Here is a 24,423-nt window from a genome sequence, read left to right on the forward strand (position 1 = left end):
TTTATGTGTGGAATATGGTCACCTTCTATTTTATAGTCTTGCCACCTGGTGGTTGCTCTTCACTGTGGTGCTCAAGTCACAGCTGAATTGTTTGCCACAACTCTTGCTTTGTACATTCAAATAGGTGAATTTTGAAAAATGTAACTTGTCTGAACAAACGCTTCATCTCTAGGAAATTATCCTTGCAGTCTCTCATTTCTTGCTTTGAAAGCATAGGCATTACACAAGTTAAATTATAGTTTCTATCTCATTGTTTAAAGGAATAGGTTGAAACCATTTGTACTGTCAGTTACCTGCCTGAGGATATAAGACACAACAATGTCAATTCCCCCTAGGTTCTAACCTCCCTTTGACAATCTCACACCTGTTCTCCTGTCCAGTCTCCACGGCTCTCTTCAGGAGCTACGTCCAGGGAAGCTACGAACACATTTATACACCAAGTGTGGGAGGGATTCATGGTCCCTACCACGTCCCACATTATTACCAAATCCTAGTGGCATCCAATAGTTCAGAAGAAGAGAAAACAAACAATTCCATCTTTGCTTTGGAAACTCACAAGGCTAGTTGCAGATAAAATTAATTTTAAAGCCTTCTGGAAATAAAATTTTTACATAAAGGCAGATGTGAGTATAACATCCTTTACGTGGTATATAAGCCATATTGAGACAGCCTACCTAAAAAAAAAAATTTGTTTTCGAAGAAATTGGTATGGCTGTCAGTGTAACTGATGCCGTCTTGGGCCCTTAGTTTCTCCTGTCCTTCCGCTGACCCTACCCAGGACTGTGCTGTGCAGTGAATCAATTTTCTGTCATCGAGGGTTTCGGAGTTAATAATCATAAGGACTAGGTAGCCTCTATATTCTGTTAGTCCCCAGACAATGATGAAAACCTTCCCTGATGTCACTGCGTCTAGTGACCCATTCATAAATCCTGTTTCCAAGCACATACTCCCATACCCTAGGTTAACTATAAAATTGTCCCAGTGGCCCCTCGGCAGTACAGAGTACAGCTACAAATGCTTCCAGATCGTTGTCTGCCCAATCCTGATCCCACCCTGTAAGTTACCCTATAATAAAACAATCCATTGATTATACGGAGCTGCCTGCCTTGTTTTTCAGTCTTAAGATGCCTCCTCAGTTCAGTGGACACGTTTCGTTCCCTCTCCTCCTCCAACAGAATTTACAGAAGACTACATTTGAAAGTAGAAATTTGGGACTATGACTAGATTCAGTTAATCCACTCATTTTACTAATTCTTTACAAATAAATAACCCTGAATATAGGATGGTTTACATCAATCCATCCATTCACCCATCCATCAGACATGGTCCTTGTATGCATGGCATTTAAATATAATCAAGGGGGGAAGAAAATCAAAAAGAAAGCAGAGAGAGAAAAGATGGCGGCGAAGAAGAGAGACGTGGAGTGCATCCCTCTCCACAGATGCATTGGGAATGCACCGAAGGACGCAGTCATTCCCACAGAGAACCAGCTGAACACCAGCAGACGGCCTCGGACACCAGAAAGGGCTGCGGGGAGCCCGACATAGCCGGTAGGGAGGCATCTACGAGGGCTCAAAGAGGGTGAAGCGGCAGAGCTGTGGCAGACGGGAGGGAGTGAGAAACATACGGAGGGTCCGCAGCGCAGCTCAGCGTTCCCTGACCGAGACATCAATCCGCGGCTGAACGGAGGGTCCAGGAGTGGGAGCGTGGGAACCGGAGAGCTGGTTCAGGGTGAGAAACATTGTTGCCGGTAGGGTGACGGACCGAGAGCACAGGAGGGAGGAGGTCCGCAGAGAGGAGTGCCCGTCCCTGAGAGCTGCCTGGCCATGATGGCGGCTGGAGGCTGCAGGCTCACGGGTGGGGGGGAGGAGCCGCGCGCGTAACCTCTCCCTCTCTTTCGGTGCCTCTGCAACAGGCAGTGGAGAGACGCCCTGCGGGCCACCTAAGGCGCTCAGGGATAACAAGCACCCTCAGGCACTCGGGCGGGGCTAGATTAAAACCCCTTGCAACGCCAGCAGCAGGGAGGCTGCCGAGAGAAAAAAAAAAAAAAACAACAACAACAGCATCAAAAAGAAAAAAACCCCGAGAGAGGCCCAACTCTAAGACTTTCTGTTTACGCCTGAGCCACCAGCGCCCTCTGCAACAGGCACCTCCAAGCCCGACTGAAAAAACAGTGCGCCACTGCTCACTCACTCCCAGGAGAAGGAGCCACTATTGTACCCTCTCCCTCCCCACACACCGAGGCTTACAGACGAACAATAAAGGAACCTCTGCCGGTCACAGAATAACGCAAAAAAAAAAAACCCAAGGCAAGGAGAAGGACACTTACAGCTGAGATGCTAAGGAAACAGAAATAGTAGTATCAATACCTATTGAACTGGTCCATTCTGGGATCAGTTCTGGATTTTTTTTTTTTTTTTGCCTTTTTATATACTTCTATATCTAGCTAAGTTTTTGGTAGTACAGACAAAATATCTCTCATACTTTCTTTTCATCCCTATCTTTTATACATTTCTATTCCTTTCTTTTTATTTGCATATTTCCAACCACATTACGCTCTTCTGTTCCCCTTTCTTCCAGCCTTTTTAAGTTTATTTTATCTTAACATACTTATAAGCAACACTATCGGTCTGCTCAGACTCCTTGCTCTGTTCTCCAGATGATGCACTGCCTTGGTATTTAATATTAGGCTTTTGTCTTTATCTTAGTTCTTAGTACAGTTGTCTAATTACATTCTGAGAATCTCCATTCTCTCTGGTGGTACTCCAGCTCTTTTCTATATTTGATCCTAGCTTACAAAATCTCCCTGGATTGATGTTTGTAGGTGTAGGGTGTTATTTGTTGTTTGTTTGCTTTTGCTTTTGTCTCTGATTTGTTCTGTTTCAGTTGTCAATTTCTGCTGGGTTTCTCTTTGAATATCTGATAGCACACTGGGGTTCTGTCAGGTCTTTCTAGAGCCTTATGTCCTAACGGATTCAATAATTGTGTGTCTTATACATGTATGTGTTTCCTAGACTGAATATTCGTTTAATCAAATACTTGGACATTAGTCTGAGGCTTGGACAGTCTTCTATAAACACCTCTATCGCCAGGACAAGCAACCCCAAAAGTTTGGACAACCATGAGGAAACAAAGAAACACCATGCAGGCAAAGGAGCAGGAAAAAAACCCACAAGACCAAATAAATGAGGGGGAAATAGGAAAAATGCCTGAAAAGGAATTTAGAGTAATGATAGTAAAAATGATACAAAATCTCGATAACAAAATAGAGAAAGTACAAGAAACAGTTCATAAGAACTCAGAAAAACAAACAGCAATGGATAACAAAATAACTGAAATTAAAAATACTCTAGATGCTATAACCAGCAGAATGACTGAGGCAGAAGAACGAATAAGTGAGTTGGAAGATAGAATGGGGGAAATAACTGCCACAGAGCAGGAAAAAGAAAAAAAGAATAAAAAGACTAGAAGACAGTCTCAGAAACCTCAGTGATAACCTTAAACGTACCAACATTCGAATTATAGGCATCCCAGAAGAAGAAGAAAACAAGAAAGGGTCTGAGAAAATATTTGAAGAGGTTCTAGTGGAAAACTTCCCCAACATGGGAAAGGAAATAATTCACCAAGTCCAAGAAGCACAGAGAGTCCCATACAGAATAAACCCAAGGAGAAATACACCGAGACACATATTAATCAAACTAACGACAATTAAACACAAAGAAAAAATATTAAAAGCAGCAAGAGAAAAGCAACAAACAACATATAAGGGAAAACCCATCAGGATAACAGCTGACCTTTCTACAGAAACTCTGCAGGCCAGAAGGGAATGGCAGGATATACTGAAAGTCCTGAAAGAGAGAAACCTACAGCCAAGAATACTCTACCCAGCAAGAATCTCATTCAGATTTGAGGGAGAAATCCAAAGCTTTCCAGACAAGCAAAAGTTAAGAGAATTCAGCACCACCAAACCAGCCTTACAACAAGTGCTAAAGGAACTTCTCTAAGTAGGAAACACAAGAAAAGGAAAACACCTACAAATACAAACCCAAAACAATTCAGAAAATGGTCATTGGAACACACATGTCAATAATCACTTTAAATGTCAATGGATTAAATGCTCCAACCAAAAGACACAGACTGGCTGAATGGATACAAAAACAAGACCCTTCTATATGCTGCCTACAAGAAACCCACTTCAGACCAAGGGATACATATAGACTGAAAGTAAAGGGATGGAAAAAGATATTCCATGCAAATGGAAGTCAAAAGAAAGCTGGAGTAGCAATACTCATATCAGACACATTAGACTTGAAAGTAAAGACTATTAAAAGAGACAAGGAAGGACACTACATAATGATCAAGGGATCCATCCAAGAAGAACATATCACAATGGTAAATATCTATGCACCCAACATAGGAGCACCTCAATACATAAGGCAAATGCTAACAGCTATAAAAGGGGACATCGACAGTAACACAATAATAGGAGGAGATTGAACACCCCACTTACATCAATGGACAGATCATCCAAACAGAAAATAAAGACACACAAGCTTTAAATGACACATGAGACCATCTCGACTTAATTGATATTTATAGGACATTCCATCCAAAAACGACAGACTACACTTTCTTCTCAAGTGCACACGGAACATTTTCCAGGATAGATCACATCTTGGGTCACAAATCAAACCTCAGCAAATTCAAGAAAATTGAAATCATATCAAGCATCTTCTCAGACCACAACGCCATGAGACTAGATATCAATTACAGGAAAAAAACTGCAAAAAATACAAACACATGGAGGCTAAACAATTCACTCTTAAACAACCAAGGAATCACTACAGAAATCAAAGAGGAAATCAAAAAATATCTAGAAACAAATGACAACGAAAACACAACAACCCAAAACCTATGGGATGCAGCAAAAGCAGTTCTAAGAGGGAAGTTTATAGCAATACAGTCCTACCTTAAGAAACAAGAAAATGATCGAATAAACAACCTAACCTTACACCTCAAACAACTAGAGAAAGAAGAACAAAGAAAGCCCAAAGTGAGCAGAAGGAAAGAAATCATAAAGATCAGAGCAGAAATAAATGAAAAAGAAAGGAAAGAAACCATAAGAAAAATAAATAAAACTAAAAGCTGGTTCTTTGAGAAGATTAACAAAATGGATAAACCATTAGCCAGACTCATCAAGAAAAAAAGGGAGAAGATGCAAATCAACAGAATTAGAAATGAAAAAGGAGAAGTCACAACGGACACCTCAGAAATACAAAAGATCACGAGAGACTACTACAAGCAACTATATGCCAATCAATTGGATAACCTGGAAGAAATGGATACATTCTTAGAAAAATACAATCTTCCAAGACTGAACCAGAAAGAAATAGAAACCATGAACAGACCAATCACAAGTACGGAAATTGAGGCAGTGATTAAAAATCTCCCAACACACAAAAGCCCAGGACCAGATGGGTTCACGGGCGAATTCTTTCAAACATTTCGAGAAGAGCTAACACCTATCCTTCTCAAACTCTTCCAAAATATTGCAGAAGGTGGAGCACTCCCAAACTCATTCTACAAGGCCACCATCACCCTGATACCAAAACCAGGCAAAGATGTCACAAAAAAAGAAAACTACAGACCAATATCACTGATGAATATAGATGCAAAAATCCTCAACAAAATACTAGCTAACAGATTGCAACAGCACATTAAAAAAATCATACACCACGATCAAGTAGGGTTTATCCCTGGGATGCAAGGATTCTTTAATATACACAAATCAATCAACGTGATACATCATATCAACAAATTGAAGGATAAAAACCATATGATCATTTCAATAGATGCAGAAAAAGCTTTTGACAAAATTCAACATCCATTTATGATAAAAGCTCTCCAGAAAATGGGCATAGAAAGAAATTACCTCCACATAATAAAAGCCATATATGAAAAACCAAAAGCCAACATCGTTCTCAATGGGGAAAAACTGGAAGAATTCCCTCTAAGAACAGGAACAAGACAAGGGTGTCCACTCTCACCACTATTATTCAACATAGTTTTGGAAGTTTTAGCCACAGCAATCAGAGAAGAAAAAGAAATAAAAGCAATCCAAACTGGAAAAGAAGAAGGAAAATTGTCACTCTTTGCAGATGACATGATATTATATACAGAAAACCCTAAAGACTCTACCAGAAAACTGCTAGCACTCACTGATGAGTTTAGCAAAGTAGCAGGATACAAAATTAATGCACAGAAATCTCTTGCATTCCTATACACAAACAACGGAAGAGCAGAAAGAGAAATTAAGGAAACTCTCCCATTCACCATTGCAACAAAAAGAATAAAATACCTAGGAATAAACCTGCCTAAGGAGGCAAAAGATCTGTATGCAGAAAACTTTAAGACATTGCTGAAAGAAATCAAAGATGACACAAACAGATGGAGGGACATACCATGTTCCTGGATTGGAAGAATCAACATCGTGAAAATGACTGTACTACCCAAAGCAATTTACAGATTCAATGCAATCCCGATCAAATTACCAATGGCATTTTTCACAGAACTAGAGCAAGAAATCTTACGATTTGTATGGAAACGCAAAAGACCCCGAATAGCCAAAGCAATCTTGAGAAGGAAAAATGGAGTTGGTCGAATCAGGCTTCCTGACTTCAAACTATACTACAAGGCCATAGTGATCAAGACAGTATGGTACTGGCACAAAAATAGAAAGGACGATCAATGGAATAGAATAGAGAACTCAGAAGTAAGCCCAAACACACATGGGCACCTTATCTTTGACAAAGGAGGCACGAGTATACAATGGAAAAAAGACAGCCTCTTCAATAAGTGGTGCTGGGAAAATTGGACAGCAACATGTAAAAGAATGAAATTAGAACACTTCCTAACACCATACACAAAAATAAACTCCAAATGGATTAAAGACCTACATGTAAGGCCAGACACTATCAAACTCCTAGAGGAAAACATAGGCAGAACACTCTATGACATACATCAAAGCAACATCCTTTTTGACCCACTTCCTAGAATCAGGGAAATAAAATCAAGAATAAACAAATGGGACCTCATGAAACTTAAAAGCTTTTGCACAGCAAAAGAAACCATAAACAAGACTAAAAGGCAACCCTCAGAATGGGAAAAAATAATTGCCTATGAAACAACGGACAAAGGATTAACCTCCAAAATATACAAGCAGCTCATGCAGCTTAATACCAAAAAAGCAAATAACCCAATCCACAAATGGGCGGAAGACCTAAATAGACATTTCTCCAAAGAAGACATACAGATGGCCAACAAACACATGAAAAGATGCTCAGCATCACTCATCATCAGAGAAATGCAAGTCAAAGGCACAATGAGGTATCACCTCACACCAGACAGAATGGCCATCATCACAAAGTCTGGAAACCACAAATGTTGGAGAGGGTGTGGAGAAAAGGGAACTCTCCTGCACTGTTGGTGGGAATGTAAGTTGGTACAGCCACTATGGAAAACAATTTGGAGGTTCCTTCAAAAACTACAAATAGAACTACCATATGATCCAGTAATCCCACTCCCGGGCATATACCCAAAGAAAACCATAATCCCAAAAGAAACTTGTACCATAATGTTTATTGCAGCACTATTTACAATAGCCAGGACATGGAAGCAACCGAAATGCCCATCAACAAATGAATGGATACAGAAGATGTGGCATATATATACAATGGAATATTACTCAGCTATAAAAAGGGATGAGATGGAGCTATATGTAATGAGGTGGATAGAACTACAATCTGTCATACAGAGTGAAGTAAGTCAGAAAGAGAAGGACAAATATTGTATGCTAACTCACATATACGGAATCTAAAAATGGTACTGATGAACTCAGTGACAAGAATAAGGATGCAGATACAGAGAATAGACTGCTGAACTCGAGGGCTCAAGAAATATATAAAAGACACTGTGAAGAAAAATTTGTTAATGAAATGATTGATTTTCAAAAAGCTTGTGAAAGATTTCAAGATGTTAAAAGAAGAGCTGCAACTGTGAAAAAGACTTCAGTCTTTAAAGTTCCCGATGGAATGACAGAGTGAACTGATGTCAGATCACATTCTCTGGTCATTTTGAATTATGGCCATTATTTTTAGTTAAAGGACTTTGAAATAATACTATGAAACAAGAAGTACTCTGTATCACAAGGTGGATTTGAATATAAATCTTCTAAAAATATGAAGAATAATTAAAATGTTTCTCTTCTAGATCATAATTTAACTTAAATCAGGTTGACTTGGCACAACTAAATGTTCCTTATATATCCAGATATCCAAGGAACAATGAAAACTGATTTAATTTATCGCAGGGAATATTGCAAAGGCATTGCTTGTACTGTTTCATATCCTGAGTACAGCAATTTGTAAGCCATTTTCAGTTTCTCTGGCAACCTTAGAATAGCAATTTCGGCCCCAGCTATTGACTTTTACTAAGACACTGTGTTCTTTGATTAGGTTCATTGCCTGCTTTCATATCTTTAATTATATTTCCTGTATATTTTTTTAAAGCAATTTTTTTTCAAAATAAAATTTCACCATTGTAAAAAAAAAAAGAAAGAAAGCAAAGTGATATGTAATTACACATTTGATGAGTTCAGTGAAAGTCTACCAAGAGAAAGATAGGAGGTGAAGGGGCCTACTTTGCTTGGATGACCAGAGAATGCCTATCTAAGGACATGACAGTTAAGTTCAGAACTGAAGAGAAGTCTAGGCAGAGAGAAGTGTGACTGCAAAAAAACCAAAGGCATGAAGGAGCTTGGCATGTCTGAGGAACTACAGGAAGACTTGTGCTAGAGTCCAGGGAGGGGAGGAGGAGAGGATATTGGATCAGGTTGGTCAAATATTGATAAATCTGGTAAAATGATTAATTTCAATCTAAATGCAAAGGAAAGCTTTTGAAGGATTTTAAGCAGGGGAGTTAATAGATCAGATTTACTATTTAAAGGCAGGTGGAGAAAACTGAAAGATTAATTAAGTGGCTGCTGCAATAGGCCAGACAAGATATCTGGCTGTTTAGACAATGGTGGTGGCAGTAGAAGAGAAAAGTGGACATTTGAGATGTATTTGGGAGGTAGAATGGAAAGGATTTGGCCGTATATTGGAAATTGAGGGTGAGGCAATGGGAGAAATCAAGGATGATTCCTAAGTACCTATCTCAAGCAAGTAGGCAGGTGGGGACTATGCCAGACCCTAATTGAGATCAAAGATGACTCACCAGATGCCCAAGCATCACCCTCTGCCTTGGGCTGTACGAGTGGATGCACTACTTTCATTCCACCAGGTGGTACAAATGATGGATTGAGGTTAATTTTAACCATATCCTTCCCAGTGTGCTTGTTAGCTATCCAAATTGTCTTCTTTTTCCATGTTGAATAGAAGATACGATCACCAAAAAGGGACATTGCAAACAAATTGTGCCTAAAACAACAGGAAAAACACATAAAGAATGGCAGAACATTTCTTCCTGAGCTTACTAAAGTTGCACTTCAACTTGTCTGAATTTTAATCACCTACATTTTCTTTTTTTATATATATAAATTTATTTGTTTGTTTGTTTTTATTGATTGTGTTGGGTCTTCATTGCTAGCAGCTCACGGGCTTTCTCTAGTTGTGACAAAGCAGGGGCTACTCTTCACTGTGGTGTGCAGGCTTCTCATTGTGGTGGCTTCTCTTGTTGCAGAGCACGGGCTCTAGGCATGCAGGCTTCAGTTATTGCAGAGCGTGGGCTCATTAGTTGTGGCTCACTGGCTCTAGAGCGCAGGCTCAGTAGTTGTGGCGCACGGACTTAGTTGCTCTGCGGCATGTGGGAGCTTCCTGGACCAGGGATCAAACCCATGTCCCCTGCATTGGCAGGCGGATTCTTAACCACTGTGCTACCAGGGAAGTCCCCCACCTACGTTTTCAATTGTTTCTCATTCAGGGTTAGAAACAGACATTAAGTTTACATTTTTATTTATGTAGCCACAATCTGAATTAATAGGATATGATTTTTAGCTCCAGACCCATTGTCTCATTCATTTGTTATTCAGCATATAAGTGTGGTGAAAATAAAATAGGGAAAAAAATAATAACAGCATAAGAGTGGATTTCTGGTTTTGTCAACTTCTCACACCTAATTGCTACCTCTCACCACAGCTGGAGTCAGTTGCTGGTAAGAGAGCAAATCAAATGAAAGACAGACGCGTCACAAAACATATGATACAATAATTTCAAAAACAATAGCTATAACCAGCGTGTGAAAATGTATTATATACCAAACACTCTGTTAATTATTTTTATTTGTGTTTCTTTCCTTAATCTTCACAATAACCTCAAGAAATAGGTCCTATCATCATCCCCACTGTATGGCTGTCAGCGTAACTGATGCCACACATCCTGGGCCCATACGCTTCCCCCTGTCCTTCCACGGACCCCACCCAGGACTGTACTGTGCAGCCAATAACTTCTCTGTTGTCAAGGACTTTGTAATTAATAGATATTATTTAATAATCATTAGGATCGGGTGGCCTCTATGCTCTGAGTTCCCGTAAAATGATGAAGACCTTCACTGACACATTTCCAGCGCCCGCAAGGCTAGTCACCCCTTCATAAATCTCACTGAGGAACGCATGTCCCGTTTCCAAGCACATACCCCCATATCCTCAGTTAACTGTGCAATGGTCTCAGTGGCTCCTTGGCAGTGTAGAGTGCAGCTGCAAATGCTTCCGGAACGTTGTCTGCCCAAACCCACCCTGTGAGCAAGCTACCCTATAATATACGGATCCATTGATTCTACAGAGCTGCCTGCCTTGTTTTTCAGTCTCAAGATGCCTTCTCAGTTTGGTGAGCCCTCTTCATTCGCTCAGTCCTCCAGCACCCACATTAAAGGAAACAGAGGATGAGAGAAGTCATGTGACTTGCCCAAGTCACTCATCTAATAAATAGTAAATCTGACGTAGAGAACGGACTTGAGGACATGGGGCGGGGGGTGGGGGCAAAGGGGAAGCCGGGACAAAGTGAGAGAGCATCGTTGACATATATGCACTACCAAATGTAAAATAGATAGCTAGTGGGAAGCTGCTGCATAACACAGGGAGATCAACTCGATGATGGGTGATGACTTAGAGGGCTGGGATAGGGAAGGTAGTCGTGGGAGGGAGGGGATATGGAGATATATGTATAAATGCAGCTGATTCACTTTGTTGTACAGCAAAAACCGGCACAACAGTGTAAAGCAATTATAGTCCAATAAAGAGCTTAAAAAAAAATAGTAAATCTGAGACTTAAACTCAAGTCTTTCAAACTCCAAAATCTGTGCTTAACCACTACACCAATTTAGCTGACAAAAAAAAAATTCATTTATCACACAAACTTCAAATGGCAATTGTATTATTTTATACCAAAAGCAAAACTTACCGTGTGAGAGGTTTGCTAAAATGGACAGACCCTCCATCATAGTCACAGGAACAAATATGAGAATTGCTTCCTTCTCTATGGTACTGAATCCAAAAGAGCCGTTTATCAAGTACATCCAATGACACAGCTGCTATTTTCTCTGATGTCTCTAACAGAAGCTTCACTTCCACACCACTGAGATCTGCTCTGTGAAGGCTGCCCGCCACCTCTGAAGACCAAAACATAAACCTGAGGGCAAACACATCACGTAGACACATAATTGAATGTAAGGTCACTGAAATGGCCAACTCTCTCAGTGTTTCAGTAGTCCCCAGATGTCTGCACAGGATGAGTTTGACTATTTTGAATGAAAATTCAATTCAACAAATATTTACTGCCCTGTTATGGCAATTCCATGTGATTTCGAGTTAGAAGGAGAATTACGCTTCTCTAGCAGGAAACCACGGTAGTCAAGAGTGCTATTGGGAGAGCAAGCCGGTCTCAGTTCAAATCCAGGCATATGCCCTACTGAAAATGGTGTTTGTGCACCATAAAAGAGAGCCTTGTCTCAATCAGGAGGTCCCTTTAAGTCAGAATGTTATGATTCCATGAATTTCAGATTTTCAAATATATATCAATGTCCAAAACCAGCAGAATTTACCTTTCTACTGGATCAACTGCTATATTTGCAGGATATTTTAAGGCGCTTAAGAGAACACGGGAATTGTTTCCTTTCATATCTGTTACTGTAATGATTCCTTCCTGTTGATTTGACCAAATAAGTTCTTCATCGATCCAATTTATTGCCATTCCTGAAACATTTTTCTCTATATCGCATACTTTCTGTAAAATCAAATTTTAAAATTGTTATTAATACTTCCCCATTCACAACAAAATTGTTTTTATTGTTATGTATCGAAGTTTATTCTAAGTACTTGTCATTTTTATGCATTCCCCAAATTACTTAAAATTACAAAATTACTAGTCATAGATACTGTGCCATTGTTCAGATGCAGCAATATTCATCCTGCCGTGTGTATATTTCTGGGCATAGTATTTATATCACAGCTTTGAAATGAAAATTTATTCTATATTTATTGAAATTAGAAAATCAGCTGTAAAGCATTAAGAACTTCAACTATAGTAACAGCGGGGTTTCAATGCTACCTTAAAGTTATTCAATTTCATTTGCTGGTGGAATTTTCAAGATTCTCACCTGAACCCAATTCCAAGCATTGCTAAATTCTGGCAAGATTCCCTTGGAGTTTGTGCACAGGGGCATGAAGTAGATTAATTTCACATTAGGGCCCCCACTTTTCTTCTGGCCCCTCCTCCTCCACCAGGTCCCTCCCTTTCTGCAGGTCCTCAGTGCCTTCTGGCTATGACCCCAGGATTTGAATAGCAGGGCTTTTCTTTATGCTCTCTTGTGATAAAAAGTTAACCAAACCTCCGTTATCTCCTAATTCCAGCGTGTGCAGGTAAACTAGCTCTCTAGGTGGGTGGAGGGTGAGAGCCGGGGAGTGGGGTGGGGAGTCCCGATTTGTACCATGGCAGATTTCTGTTGTGGAAATATTCCCACAGTCACTGATTTTCAGCTACCAACGTGACATCAGCAAACACAGAGTTGGGCAGAAATCAAATAGTCTCAGGAGTTTGTGCTATTCCTATATCCTATACAAAGTAATCTAGCCCATCCATTTAACCAGTTGCTAATATCTTAATATACTAGTTCACCCAGGTAAATTGTTTGTCTTTTGATGGTTGTCCTTTATAAACAATGTTTTAACCAAAGGCAGGGACTAATACTAGTGGATTTTAGGCTTCAGGCCAATCCTTTCCTAATGACTTGCCACAAATTCACAACTATTTAATGCTTTTTCCTGTTCTCTGACAGGAAACCCTCCAGATTCTTAAATTCAAGATTTTGAAACTAGGCTACAGATGGCTGGAGAGTAATGAGTAGCCATCTTTGTTAAAAGTGAGATTAGCAAGTATTAGAGATGTGATAAAACAGATTTAGTTCCTAATTGAAGGCTTTAAGAATAATTGGAGGGAGAAAGTTTTGTTTAAAAAAACAAAAAACAAACAGTGGGCACTTTGTGTTGGGAATAAGTGCTTAAGGTTTCTCTGGCCACCTGCTCTCTGTAAATCCATCTCCCAGGAGAGAACATTCCTGCTGGGACTCATTTAAGGGTTCTAGTAATTAAGAAAAAAGATAAAAGATCTTTTGTATGTGATGGAAGCAAAATATTTTATATGTATCACATGCCTTATTATTTTTTTTTTCCCAGAGTGCAAACACCTTGAGAATACAAAGAAAAAAGATTTTCTTCCTAAATATCAGGTGCAAAAACCCATGACAGAGATTTGATCAAACAGGGTTTCTCAACCTCAGCACGACTGACGTTTGGGGCCTGACAATTCTCTGCTGTGGGGACTGTCCTACGTGTTAGAGGATGGTCAGCAGCATCCCTGGCCTCTAGATGCCAATACCACATCTTCTCTTCTTCTCAATCCAGTTGCGACAACCAAAATATTTCTCAACATTGCCAAATGTCCCCTGAGGGGCAAAACTGCTGCCAGCTGAGAACCAGTGGAGTAGAAAATAGTCATGTAAATAATCTGTTTTAACCATAAAATGGTGATCTGGCTCAATAAACTTACATCTTTTCAAAATTACATTGACATCCTCACTTTCTCCTGTTGGGGGCTTCTGAATATCAATGCCACATGCATGGGCTTGTTCAATAACAGAATACCACAGATGCAGATTAAGTAAATACCTACATATGCCAGACACGTATTTGCATTGTAATGTAATTTTCATGTACCTATATGTTACGAATTTGCTATATCATATCTGACAGCTTGTTCAAAAATCCCTCAAATGCCACGGGAAATGGTACTTTACCTCTGGCCTTGTCCCATTCAGAAAAGCTCTTTGCAAAAGTTGTCTTTCTAGATCAACCCAATAGATTCTTTCTCCATTGTAATAAAAATCCGTGATCACTGATATGCCAGCATCTGCCACCAACTGCTTATGATTAGTTCCTTCCAAGTCAATCCTAAAGATACTGTTTCCATGGGAGAAAATTAAGAAGGGTGCAGGACCTGCATGGGAAGAAAGAAACCAAACGGTATATTTTCAATGACATTTTATCTGATTTAAACAAAATACTTCCCCTTGACAAACAGCACAAGCAGAATTAACTTTTTAATTTTTTTTTTTAACCTTTTGGCTGCACCACACAGCACAACATGTGGGATCTTAGTTCTCCAACCAGGGATCAAATCCATGCCCCCTCCATTGGGAGCTGGGAGTCTTAACCACTGGACCACCAGAGAAGTCCCCAGAATTCATTTTTAAGTCCTGCTTTTGTATTTTAAATAAATACCATTGTTTAGGTAATAAAGAGTTCCTTTGGATGTTTACAATTAATTTTGTAAGTCATTTTCTCCACAAATTGATTGTCAGAAATGAACATTGCCAAATTATGAAAAAAAAGAACTATTTGAAGAGAAAGACTTTTTAGCTTAATAAAGTTATTTTATGTTCAAAAAGAAACTACCTATTGTATTCTATTGTAGAGAGGGTCTGTATGAATGCCAAGTTTCACTGTGTAAACTGGAAGTAAAATTTCAGATATTACCATTTGGGAAATGGCTCTCCCTCCTCTAGTCTTACCTTATGAACAGAGCCTCCAAGTTACTGACAAAGAACATGGTGAAACCTAGAGGTCTCAAGTGGAGGCAGGAAAAATTGAAATGTTATCCATGAACGCTCTGAAATGTTCTGTCCCTGTTAACATTGCCACATAAAATTTAGGACTCCCAATTAAATCTGAATTGCATATGTTTTGCATGGGACATCCTTTACCCTAAAAAATTATTCACTGTTTACCTGAAATTCAAAATTCAAGTAACTGAGTGCCCTATATTTTTATCTGCCAAATTTGAGTAGTGGACCTCATTGGATCTCTTGATTCCTACAAGGCCTTGCCCTGTATCCTAACCCCTATACCTGGGGTCCTGTCCTGTTCCAGGTGATGACCATCTACCCCCTGTGACTCCCAAGTACTCAGCACCTGCTTGGGGACCTGATGCCTCTCTTTGGAAATCTCAGTATGAATTACTGGCTGACTCCACGCAGAGCTTGCCTCTGATGCTCCAACACAATGTCAGGGGACCGTGTCATCCCCTGCAGCCACGGTTAGCAAGGGTTAGTTTCCTTGGTATTTCCTGACTGTAGGTGAGGAGGCTTCAGCCACTCTGCCTTTAGATAACTATACCAGTTAACGACTGAGATGAGTGAGGGATTGGAGAAGAATTCCAACATATTCTCACTGCCCTGCTGGGCTGACTCCATTCTGTTTTAATATTAAAACTTAATAACTTAATGTGACATAACAAATGTGTTTACTGTTCTAAGGATTTCAAATGATGATGATTAACATCTTCTTACTCAGGGATTATGTTCTAGAGTCAGAAAATATTAGCTCCAGTTTAGAGACTATAGTGGAATAGAGACACAAGAGGAAGGGAGAAGTGTAAGATCATGAGAGTTTGAAATAGGTACCAGCATGCATGTCTAAGAGAATGGGCTTAAATCACTTCCCCTATCTTATCCACAGCACAAGACCCCTGGCAGAGATATGTAGGAGAGCCCATTCTCCACTGCTATTCTAGTTATAGATCAGAGGTATCACAGGAGAAATGGAAAGGGCATTAAACTGAGAGCCAGGAGGCCTGCTTTCCAGTCCTGGCTCCACTAGTTTCTTTGGGCATCTCACAGGACATTCCCGGCCCATGTCAGAGGACTGTTGGGGAAATAAAATGAAACCATAGGTATGAAAGTATTTCACTGTTTGTGAAGCACTACACAAATACGATTTGCCATTGCTTATTCCCACTACATAGGGTTGTACCACTGTGCAGGTCTGAACCTGTGGACTAGAATGTCGATATAACTCATTTCTTCTATAGCAATGTATCACGGAGAAAAAGAAGGCATAGGAAAAGACACCCTAAACAGACGGCTACTAGAAAAAATATATCAAACTGTACACTTTAAATATATGCAGTTTATTGTTTGTCAATTATATCTCAATAAAATTCTTTAAAACAAAAAACAAAAATAGACAGCTACTAATGTGTGGGCCACAGATTGCTGTGGGCCTATGCATTTATTGTCAGGTGTCCTCTCTTTGAAACGTGTATCATGCATTCTATGTCAACTGAATAAATGTGTCAACGGGTATTTTTAATTCTATGATGCATTGATACATTGATGAGATTGATAAAACATTTGATTCGTCCCAAAGTACTACTAACTAGGAAGTTTCCAGGTTAAAAAAAAAAAAAAGGAGAAAGGAAAGGCACTCTAAACATTTTAGATAGAACATAGCATAATGCTTTGTACATAGTAAGTACTCAAAATTTTTTCATAAATCAATACATTAATGAAGAAATAATTGTATTTTTTTTAATTTGTCTGGGCTTTTTACCAATAGGAACAAAACCATAGACACTAGCAGATCTATCAGATTAATAAAAGCAGAATCTATCCTATGGTAGTTATTTTACTAACAACAACAATAATAATAACAAACTTTCACATCCTGATCTCATTTATCCTTAATATAACACCATGGGCTAGATAGGCCAGATGTTATAGTCAATGAATCAAAGAGAAAAAATAAATCTGAAAAACCCTTAGATCCGTAAAACACAAATCACCAGCATGAACTTCAATAGCTTTTCAAAAAACAAATATTTATGAAAAGACTAAATATGAATAACGAATAAATTTTATCTTCAGATTTTTCTCACTCACGGGTGAATCCCAGCATCCACTGTTTTATCACAGCTGTCAGAACTAGAAGACCCTAGACATTACCTTGTTCAGTGTTTCCCAAAATTGTTTATTCAATAGAACCACACAGGGTCCTGTGTGTGTGTGGGAAGACATTCGGGAACCTTTTTGAAACCTTGAAAATGTTGAAGTATGTGGGCCGAGCGATGGGATTCAGAATGTCCTGCTTGAGCAGTGGAGGAGCTGAGGGTGCGGGGCGTGGAGACTAATATCACCCTGTTTGGTCCTGAGGGATGGCTGGTTAGCCAAAGACGGGTAAGATTCCTCAGAGGAGGAACAACCTAAGACAGGCACAGCCGCAGAGGGGCCAACAGGGGTGGTGCATAGAACCTTCCTTATATCACTGTGTTTGGCCCTGGAGGATGACTGGTTAGCCAGAGACGGGTAAGATTCCTCAAGGGAGGAACAACCTAAGACAGGCACAGTCGCAGAGGGGCCAACACGGGTGGGGCACAGACCCTTAATCCTTCTGAGAGAGGTCTCCTGCCCCCAGGGCTGCTTTGCTCTCCACGCCCAGCTCAAACCCATGCCACGCCCAGCTCAAATCCACACCCTGCTCAAATCAGGACCCAGGAGGCAAACAAAGATCATTGCCCCCAGTCATGTGAGGCCTTTGATTGTTTATGGGATTAACCTGGGAGTGTCAGACCCTTAGGCTATGCCGAGAACTCAATAAAAGCAACGTGGGATCAATCAGCGAGGCTCTTGATCCTAGAGGTCTTGAGTCCCCCGGTCCCATCTTTCTCTTCAGTCTGTGTCTGTGTGTTCTTCAAGCTTGCGGCACCCGTCACTCACCTCGAGTCGCCGAGTTGATCCCGGCGTGTGTGTGTGTGTGTGTGTGTGTGTGTGTGTGTGTGTTTATCTTTTGCATATCCCTTCCCTGGAGATTCCAATTCAGTAAGGCTGGGCTGAGGACTGGGAATCTGTTTTTTGAATAGATAATCCAGGTGATTCTTATACCTTGGTGAATTTGGAAATCCTAGATCTAGTTCAGATGAGGAAATTCAATGACGCTTCCCAAAGTCCCACCAACAGTTGGTGGTGGAGTTGAAATTAGAACCTCCCAAAATAGTGCTCTTTCTTGACTTGCTCTGGGTGGTCATGTCAACACGTTACAATCTTCATTTTACTTATGTACCTGATTTTAATTCCACTTCCCTCAAAACACCACTCCTACACTGTCAGCATCACATTGTGTAAACCAGGGCCTGGACTGAGTATTTGTGAAAATGAATTGTAATATGATTTAAAAGGAAGTTAAACACTTTGAGAATTAGGCCTGGTGGAATAGTCATTAGTCTGTACTACGCTGGAAATGATAAATAAGTTAGTATTTTTCAGACCTGTCAAAGACTATAAACACGGGTGTGCGGTACAATCTGTGGATTTGTCAGCAGGTGTGCATGTTTGAACAGCTAAACTTTCCCAGGTCAAAACCTACGGCGTTTATTTTGGGTGCAGTTCAGGGAGAGGGAAGTGCATAGAAAATCAAACACCATTTCTAAGGGAGACAAACCCAAAGACAGCAAACAGGTCACAGCAAACCTCTGACTTCTCAACCTGGGGATTAGCAGGGGATCTTCAGGAATTAGAAAGGAGTCCAGATGTTTGGAGCACATTGAAGATCTGGGGCCTCTATAGCACAGAGGTCAATTACAAAAAGCAGGTTTTGATTGAAAGGAGTGGGGGTGAGGGGCGGCAGAACCAGAATATTTCACAACCATCGCCTCACCATCTGCTCTGAGTCTGAGGGAGGGGCCCCCCCCACAGGTAAATGAGAAGGGAAATTGACTGCCTTCTTGGGCCTTGACACATCAAGGATACTGGCAAGCATATTGGCAGGACACCTTAGTCTTCTCAGGCCAACACTGCCGCTCCCCAACACCACCACAGTTTTCCTGCTCCGAATCTAGGAACAGACTGAAGAAGGCTCACGGGACAAAAGAGGAAACAGAGCTCCGCCAGGATTCAAGGACACTTTGAGAAAAGAATGAAGATTTAAACTGATGGCCCTGATGTAAGAAAGCCTGACACCTCCTCACCTGCCCCTACCTAAGCTCCTAATAGGAGTCATTTAGCCCTACCTCCCAAGGGGCTGACTTGAATAATATCTGGGTTTTTATGAAGAGCAGAAAGTTTGATTTCACTCTAAAAGACTATCCTCATCTTCTTTTTTTTTTATTACAGGACTTAAAAGGACACATATTTACTTTTTGGGCAATCAGAGCTTTCTTCTCAGCTTACTCATTAGGGTCAAAATTCAGGACAGGTGAGAGAGAAGCTAGGTGACTCAGAAATAATACATTGAATATAAACAGCTCATACAACTCAATAACAAAAAAAAACAAACAACCCAATCAAAAAACGGGCAGAAGGGCACTTCCCTGGTGGTGCAGTGGATAAGAATCTGCCTGCCAATGCAGGGGACATGGGTTCGAGCCCTGATCTGGGAAGATCCCCATGCCATGGAGCAACTAAGCCTGTGAGCCACAACTATTGAGCCTGTGTGCCACAACTACTGAAGCCCACACGCCTAGAGCCCATGCTCCACAACAAGAAAAGCTACCACAATGAGAAGCCCGCATACCACAATGAAGAGTAGCCCCTGCTCACCACAACTAGAGAAAGCGTGTGTGCAGCAATGAAGACCCAACACAGCCAATAAATAAATTAATTTTTAAAAAAACAGGCAGAAGATCTAAATAGACATTTCTCCAAAAAAGACATACAGATGGCCAAAAAGCATATGAAAAGATGCTCGACATCACTAATTATTAGAGAAATGCAAACCAAAACTTCAATGAGGTATCACCTCACACCAGTCAGAATGGCCATCATTAAAAAGTCTACAACTAACAAATGCTGGAGAGGGTGTAGAGAAAAGGGAACCCTCCTACACTGTTGGTGGGAACGTAAGTTGGTGCAGCAACTGTGGAAAACAGTATGAAGCTTCCTCCAAAAACTAAAAATAGAATTACCATATGATCCAGTAATCCCATTCCTGGGCATATATCCACATGAGGCTATAATTCAAAAAGATACATGCACCCCTATGTTCATAGCAGCACTATTCACGATAGCCAAGACGTGGAAAAACCTAAATGTCCATCCACAGATGAACGGATAAAGACGTGGTACATAGATAAAATGGAATATTACTCAGCCATAAGAAAGAATGAAGTCATGCCATTTGCAGCAACATGGATGGACCTAGAGATTATCATACTAAGCAAAGTACATCAGAAAGAGAAAGACAATTACCATATGATATCACTTATATGTGGAATCTAAAATACGACACAAATGAACATATCTACGAAACAGAAACAGACTCACAGATGTAGAGAACAGACTTGTGGTTGCCAAGGGTGGGGGCGTGGGGAGGACTGGGAGTTTGGGGTTGGCAGATGCAAACTATTATATATAGGATGGATAGATAACAAGGTCCTACTGTGTAGCACAGGGAACTATATTCAATATCCTGTGATAAACCATAATGGAAAAGAACATGAAAATATATATATATGTATAATTTAATCACTTTGCTGTACAGCAGAAATTAACACAACATTGTAGATCAACTATACTTCAATATTTTTTTTTAAATAAGAAATAATACATCTAGAAAGGTGAGCCCGGAGATGTGAACTTAAATTGTTACTAAACCAAAATTGGGTCCGCTTGCCTGAGTGCAGTAAAGCCAATCTACTGACCCCAGGTTGTCGCGAAGGAAGGTGCAGCATTTATTATAAGGTGCCAGATGAGGAGCCCGGGACAGCCACCGCTCAAAAAGCCCGAGCTCCCCATGGGTTTCAGCAAAGCACTTTTAAAGGGAAGATGAGGGAGGGGCGTCCCATGGTAAGCGATCAGCTCACGCACAATTCTCTGACTGGTTGATGGAAAGGACAGGGCGGTGTCAGAGGGGTTAACAAAATCAATCCTTAGGTGCCAGTAGGTATGGGGGCTACGTGCTCATGGTCATCAAGTGGTTCATTTCTTTCACTTGGTGGTGGTTTTAGCATCTGTAAAACAACTCAGTATCAGATACTGTTATATAGGTCCTACAGAGAGGAGCTGAAGCAGAGGATGTGGGGGGAGGGGTCTGTCACGGGAAGGCCCACATAGGGTCCTGCTAGGTTACAAAATCTTAATTCTGTAAGGAAGCTGAAAAAATGTGAAGATTGCCACTCTAGTCCCTGCATGGTGGTAGAAATGCATCATTTGGAGCAAAAAGTTGGCCCTTCCTGACCCTCAACCACATTCTTATTATCAAGCTAAAGAGGATCCACGACCAGGTCATCAGGATAGTAAGTGAGGCTAGTGAGTTCTACAGAACTAAACTTGCTCTTTTCAACAGAGCTGCTCAGAGTCCTTAACGTGCTATCCTACACTTTGATTCTCCAAGAAGGTAGGGGGTGAATACCATCAGAATAGTAACAGCCAACATCTTGAGTGTTATCTATGGGGTAGCACACTAAATGCATTATTTGATTTAATTGGGTAGCATTAGGAGGTAGGTGCTCTCAGCATCTTCATTTTACAAGAAGAAGAAACTCAAGTTTAGAGCCGTTAACTTGCCACAAGTCACATGTCTAATACGTAACCAGCTGGGAATTTAAAGCCATGTCTTTCTGATCACAGATTTAGCTTTTAAACGTCTTGCTTATACCAACCTGAATTCATCAGGGACTCTTATTGTTTAGCATCTTACAGTTTAGCTCCATCAAGGAGCCCGCTTCAGGAAACACTGTTCTAGGCAGCTGACAAAAAGCCTGGATTCTCTGCATCCATCCATGTTCTAGGATCTAATTAGAAAATGAGTCTCTTCCAATGGATTCCTACAATTACATCACCTGGATATTTTTATGTCTAATTCTATAATATATTGCATCCCATATATAAGGTATTTCCTGCCTTCCTTGATTCACGGCCCCTTTCTCCATCTTCAAAGCCAGCAATATATCAGCTTCAAACGTCTCTCTTCTTCCATTGTCTTCTTTCTTCTTTGACAGTCTGGCCTCCCTCTCGTCAGGATGCTGGTGAGTATATTTAGGGTCCACCTAGATAATCCATGATAATCACCCCATCTCAAGATCACATTTATGAAGTCCCTTTTGCCATGTAAGGTCACATTCACAAGTTCCAGGAATTTAAGACAGATATATGTGGGAGCCATATGCATAAAACAGTGAACGATGGTGAACAACTTTTCATGGATTTATTTACCATCCTTATATCCCTTTGGTGAATATATTTGTTTAAATCCTTTGCCCATTTTAAACTAGGTTATTTTCTTATTATTGCATTGGAAAGGGTTTTTAAAAAATATGTGTTGGATACAAGTCCTTTGTCAGATACATGCTTTGCAAATGTTTTCTTCCAGTACACAGCGTGTGTTCTCATTCTCTTGACATTGCCTGTGGCAGAGTGAAAGTTTTAATTTTGATTTGGTACAATTTATAATTTTTTTCCTTTGTATATCATGCTTTTGGTGTCATTTCTAAGAACTCAACTCCAGGACATAAAGATTTCCATGTTTTCTTCTAAAAGCTTTAAACTTTTACATCTTGAATTTAGATCTATAATCCATTTTGAGTTAATCTTTGTATAAGGTGTGCAGTTTAGGTTGAGGTTCATAATTTTGCTTGTAGCTGTCTAATTGCTCCAACACTGTGTGTTGAAAAGACTATCCTTTCTCTATTGAATTGCTTTTGCACCTTTGTCAAAATATGACCATATTTATGTAAGTCTATTTCTGGACTTTCTAGCCTGTTGCATTAACTTATGTGTCTATCACTCAGCTAATACCACAGCTCATTATACCTTTTTTTTTTTTTGGCAGTGCTTTTTATTTTTTTTGCTCGGGAACTAAGATCCCACGCACTAACCAGGCATTGAACCCGCGCCCTTAGCAGTGAAAGCGTAGAGTCCACTGACCACCAGGGAATTCCTCACTATAACTTTTTAAAAAACTCATAATAATGCAGTTTTGCAGAACAGTGATACTGTCAGAAGGTTCCTGTGCTATAGGTACTCCATCTTAAGTAAGCATGTTTATCCCTCAGCTTGTCAGCATAAATTATGCTCAATTTTATTTAAAGATTAATGCTACCAGACTAAATGCATTCCTCAACATTAAAAAAGTCTTTCCAGATGTTATACACACATACACACACACACACACACACACACACACACGCACACACTCGGCAAGACTCAGAAATCACTATCTTGACCTGTCCTCTGAGTTTTGCCTCTATATTTTCTGCTTTCTGCTGGACATTTCCACTTGGGGCCAACAAAAGTCCCTCTGCATGTTAAAAATTGAGTTTATGCAACACCTTCTAATTCATTTGCATCTATTGAAAAGATTGAATTTAACATAGGAATTCAAAAATTTGGTTTAAAGTTCACTATGTTTTGATATTTAGTCTGATAACTGTCATAGACAAAAAAGATATTTCACAATTATATCTATATTAAATACAAGACATGCTTCATTGGCTATATTTACAAAATCATAAAATATGCTTTTTAATTACATCTATCAATTATTCACAAATTTTATTGATTTAGACTAGCAAATTTCTGCCTTCCTGTATTTTCATCAGTAAATGCAAACTAACCAAGTGTTGCATTTTATATTTTTAGCAAGTGGAATTGAAGGGACAAAAATTCTTAATTTAGAAGTTTTTAAAAACAGTTTGTAAAATTCTGTTTACAGGAATTTAAGAATGCAGACATGAGAGGTTTTTGGGGTTTTTTGCAGACATGAGAGTTTTTAATAAGTGACATATTGACATTGATTCAACAACCAAATCACATGACAACAGAAACATTTCCAACATCAGTTTTCAAATCGCTCTCTTCATAAATTTCCTACAGTCAGCAAGTCACTTTCTCACTCGTTAGACTGTCACCTTTAACTGGGAGGGATAAAGTTCTGTTGTTTTAGTTATTTTTTGAGTAGCATACCAGTGACATCAATTTATCATCACAGAAAAGGTAAAAGAAAATGGAAATACTTGTTCTTTTTAAAAAGAAAAATATGTAACATTTGATTGTTGTCATAGTGCTTTGCTTCCTGACACTCTGCAGGAAGCATGTGGGACAAATATT

The 24,423-nt window shown here is 39.9% G+C and overlaps 1 protein-coding gene across 3 annotated transcripts in view; it reads right to left on the reverse strand.

Moving 5' to 3' along the window:
- Positions 1–24,423, reverse strand: part of EGF (epidermal growth factor) — a 101,074-nt gene that overhangs the window by 63,680 nt on the left and 12,971 nt on the right. For all 3 annotated transcript variants that reach the window (XM_057706239.1, XM_057706237.1, XM_057706238.1), the window contains exons 2-5: positions 14,344–14,543; positions 12,094–12,275; positions 11,454–11,681; positions 9,274–9,476 (exon numbers count right to left, since the gene is read on the reverse strand). In XM_057706239.1, the coding sequence (XP_057562222.1) occupies positions 9,274–9,476; positions 11,454–11,681; positions 12,094–12,275; positions 14,344–14,543 (813 nt within the window). The remainder of the gene's footprint in view (positions 1–9,273; positions 9,477–11,453; positions 11,682–12,093; positions 12,276–14,343; positions 14,544–24,423) is intronic.

The sequence above is a fragment of the Hippopotamus amphibius genome, chromosome 13 (genome assembly GCF_030028045.1).
Source record: "Hippopotamus amphibius kiboko isolate mHipAmp2 chromosome 13, mHipAmp2.hap2, whole genome shotgun sequence".
In the NCBI taxonomy this organism is placed as follows: domain Eukaryota; kingdom Metazoa; phylum Chordata; class Mammalia; order Artiodactyla; family Hippopotamidae; genus Hippopotamus; species Hippopotamus amphibius.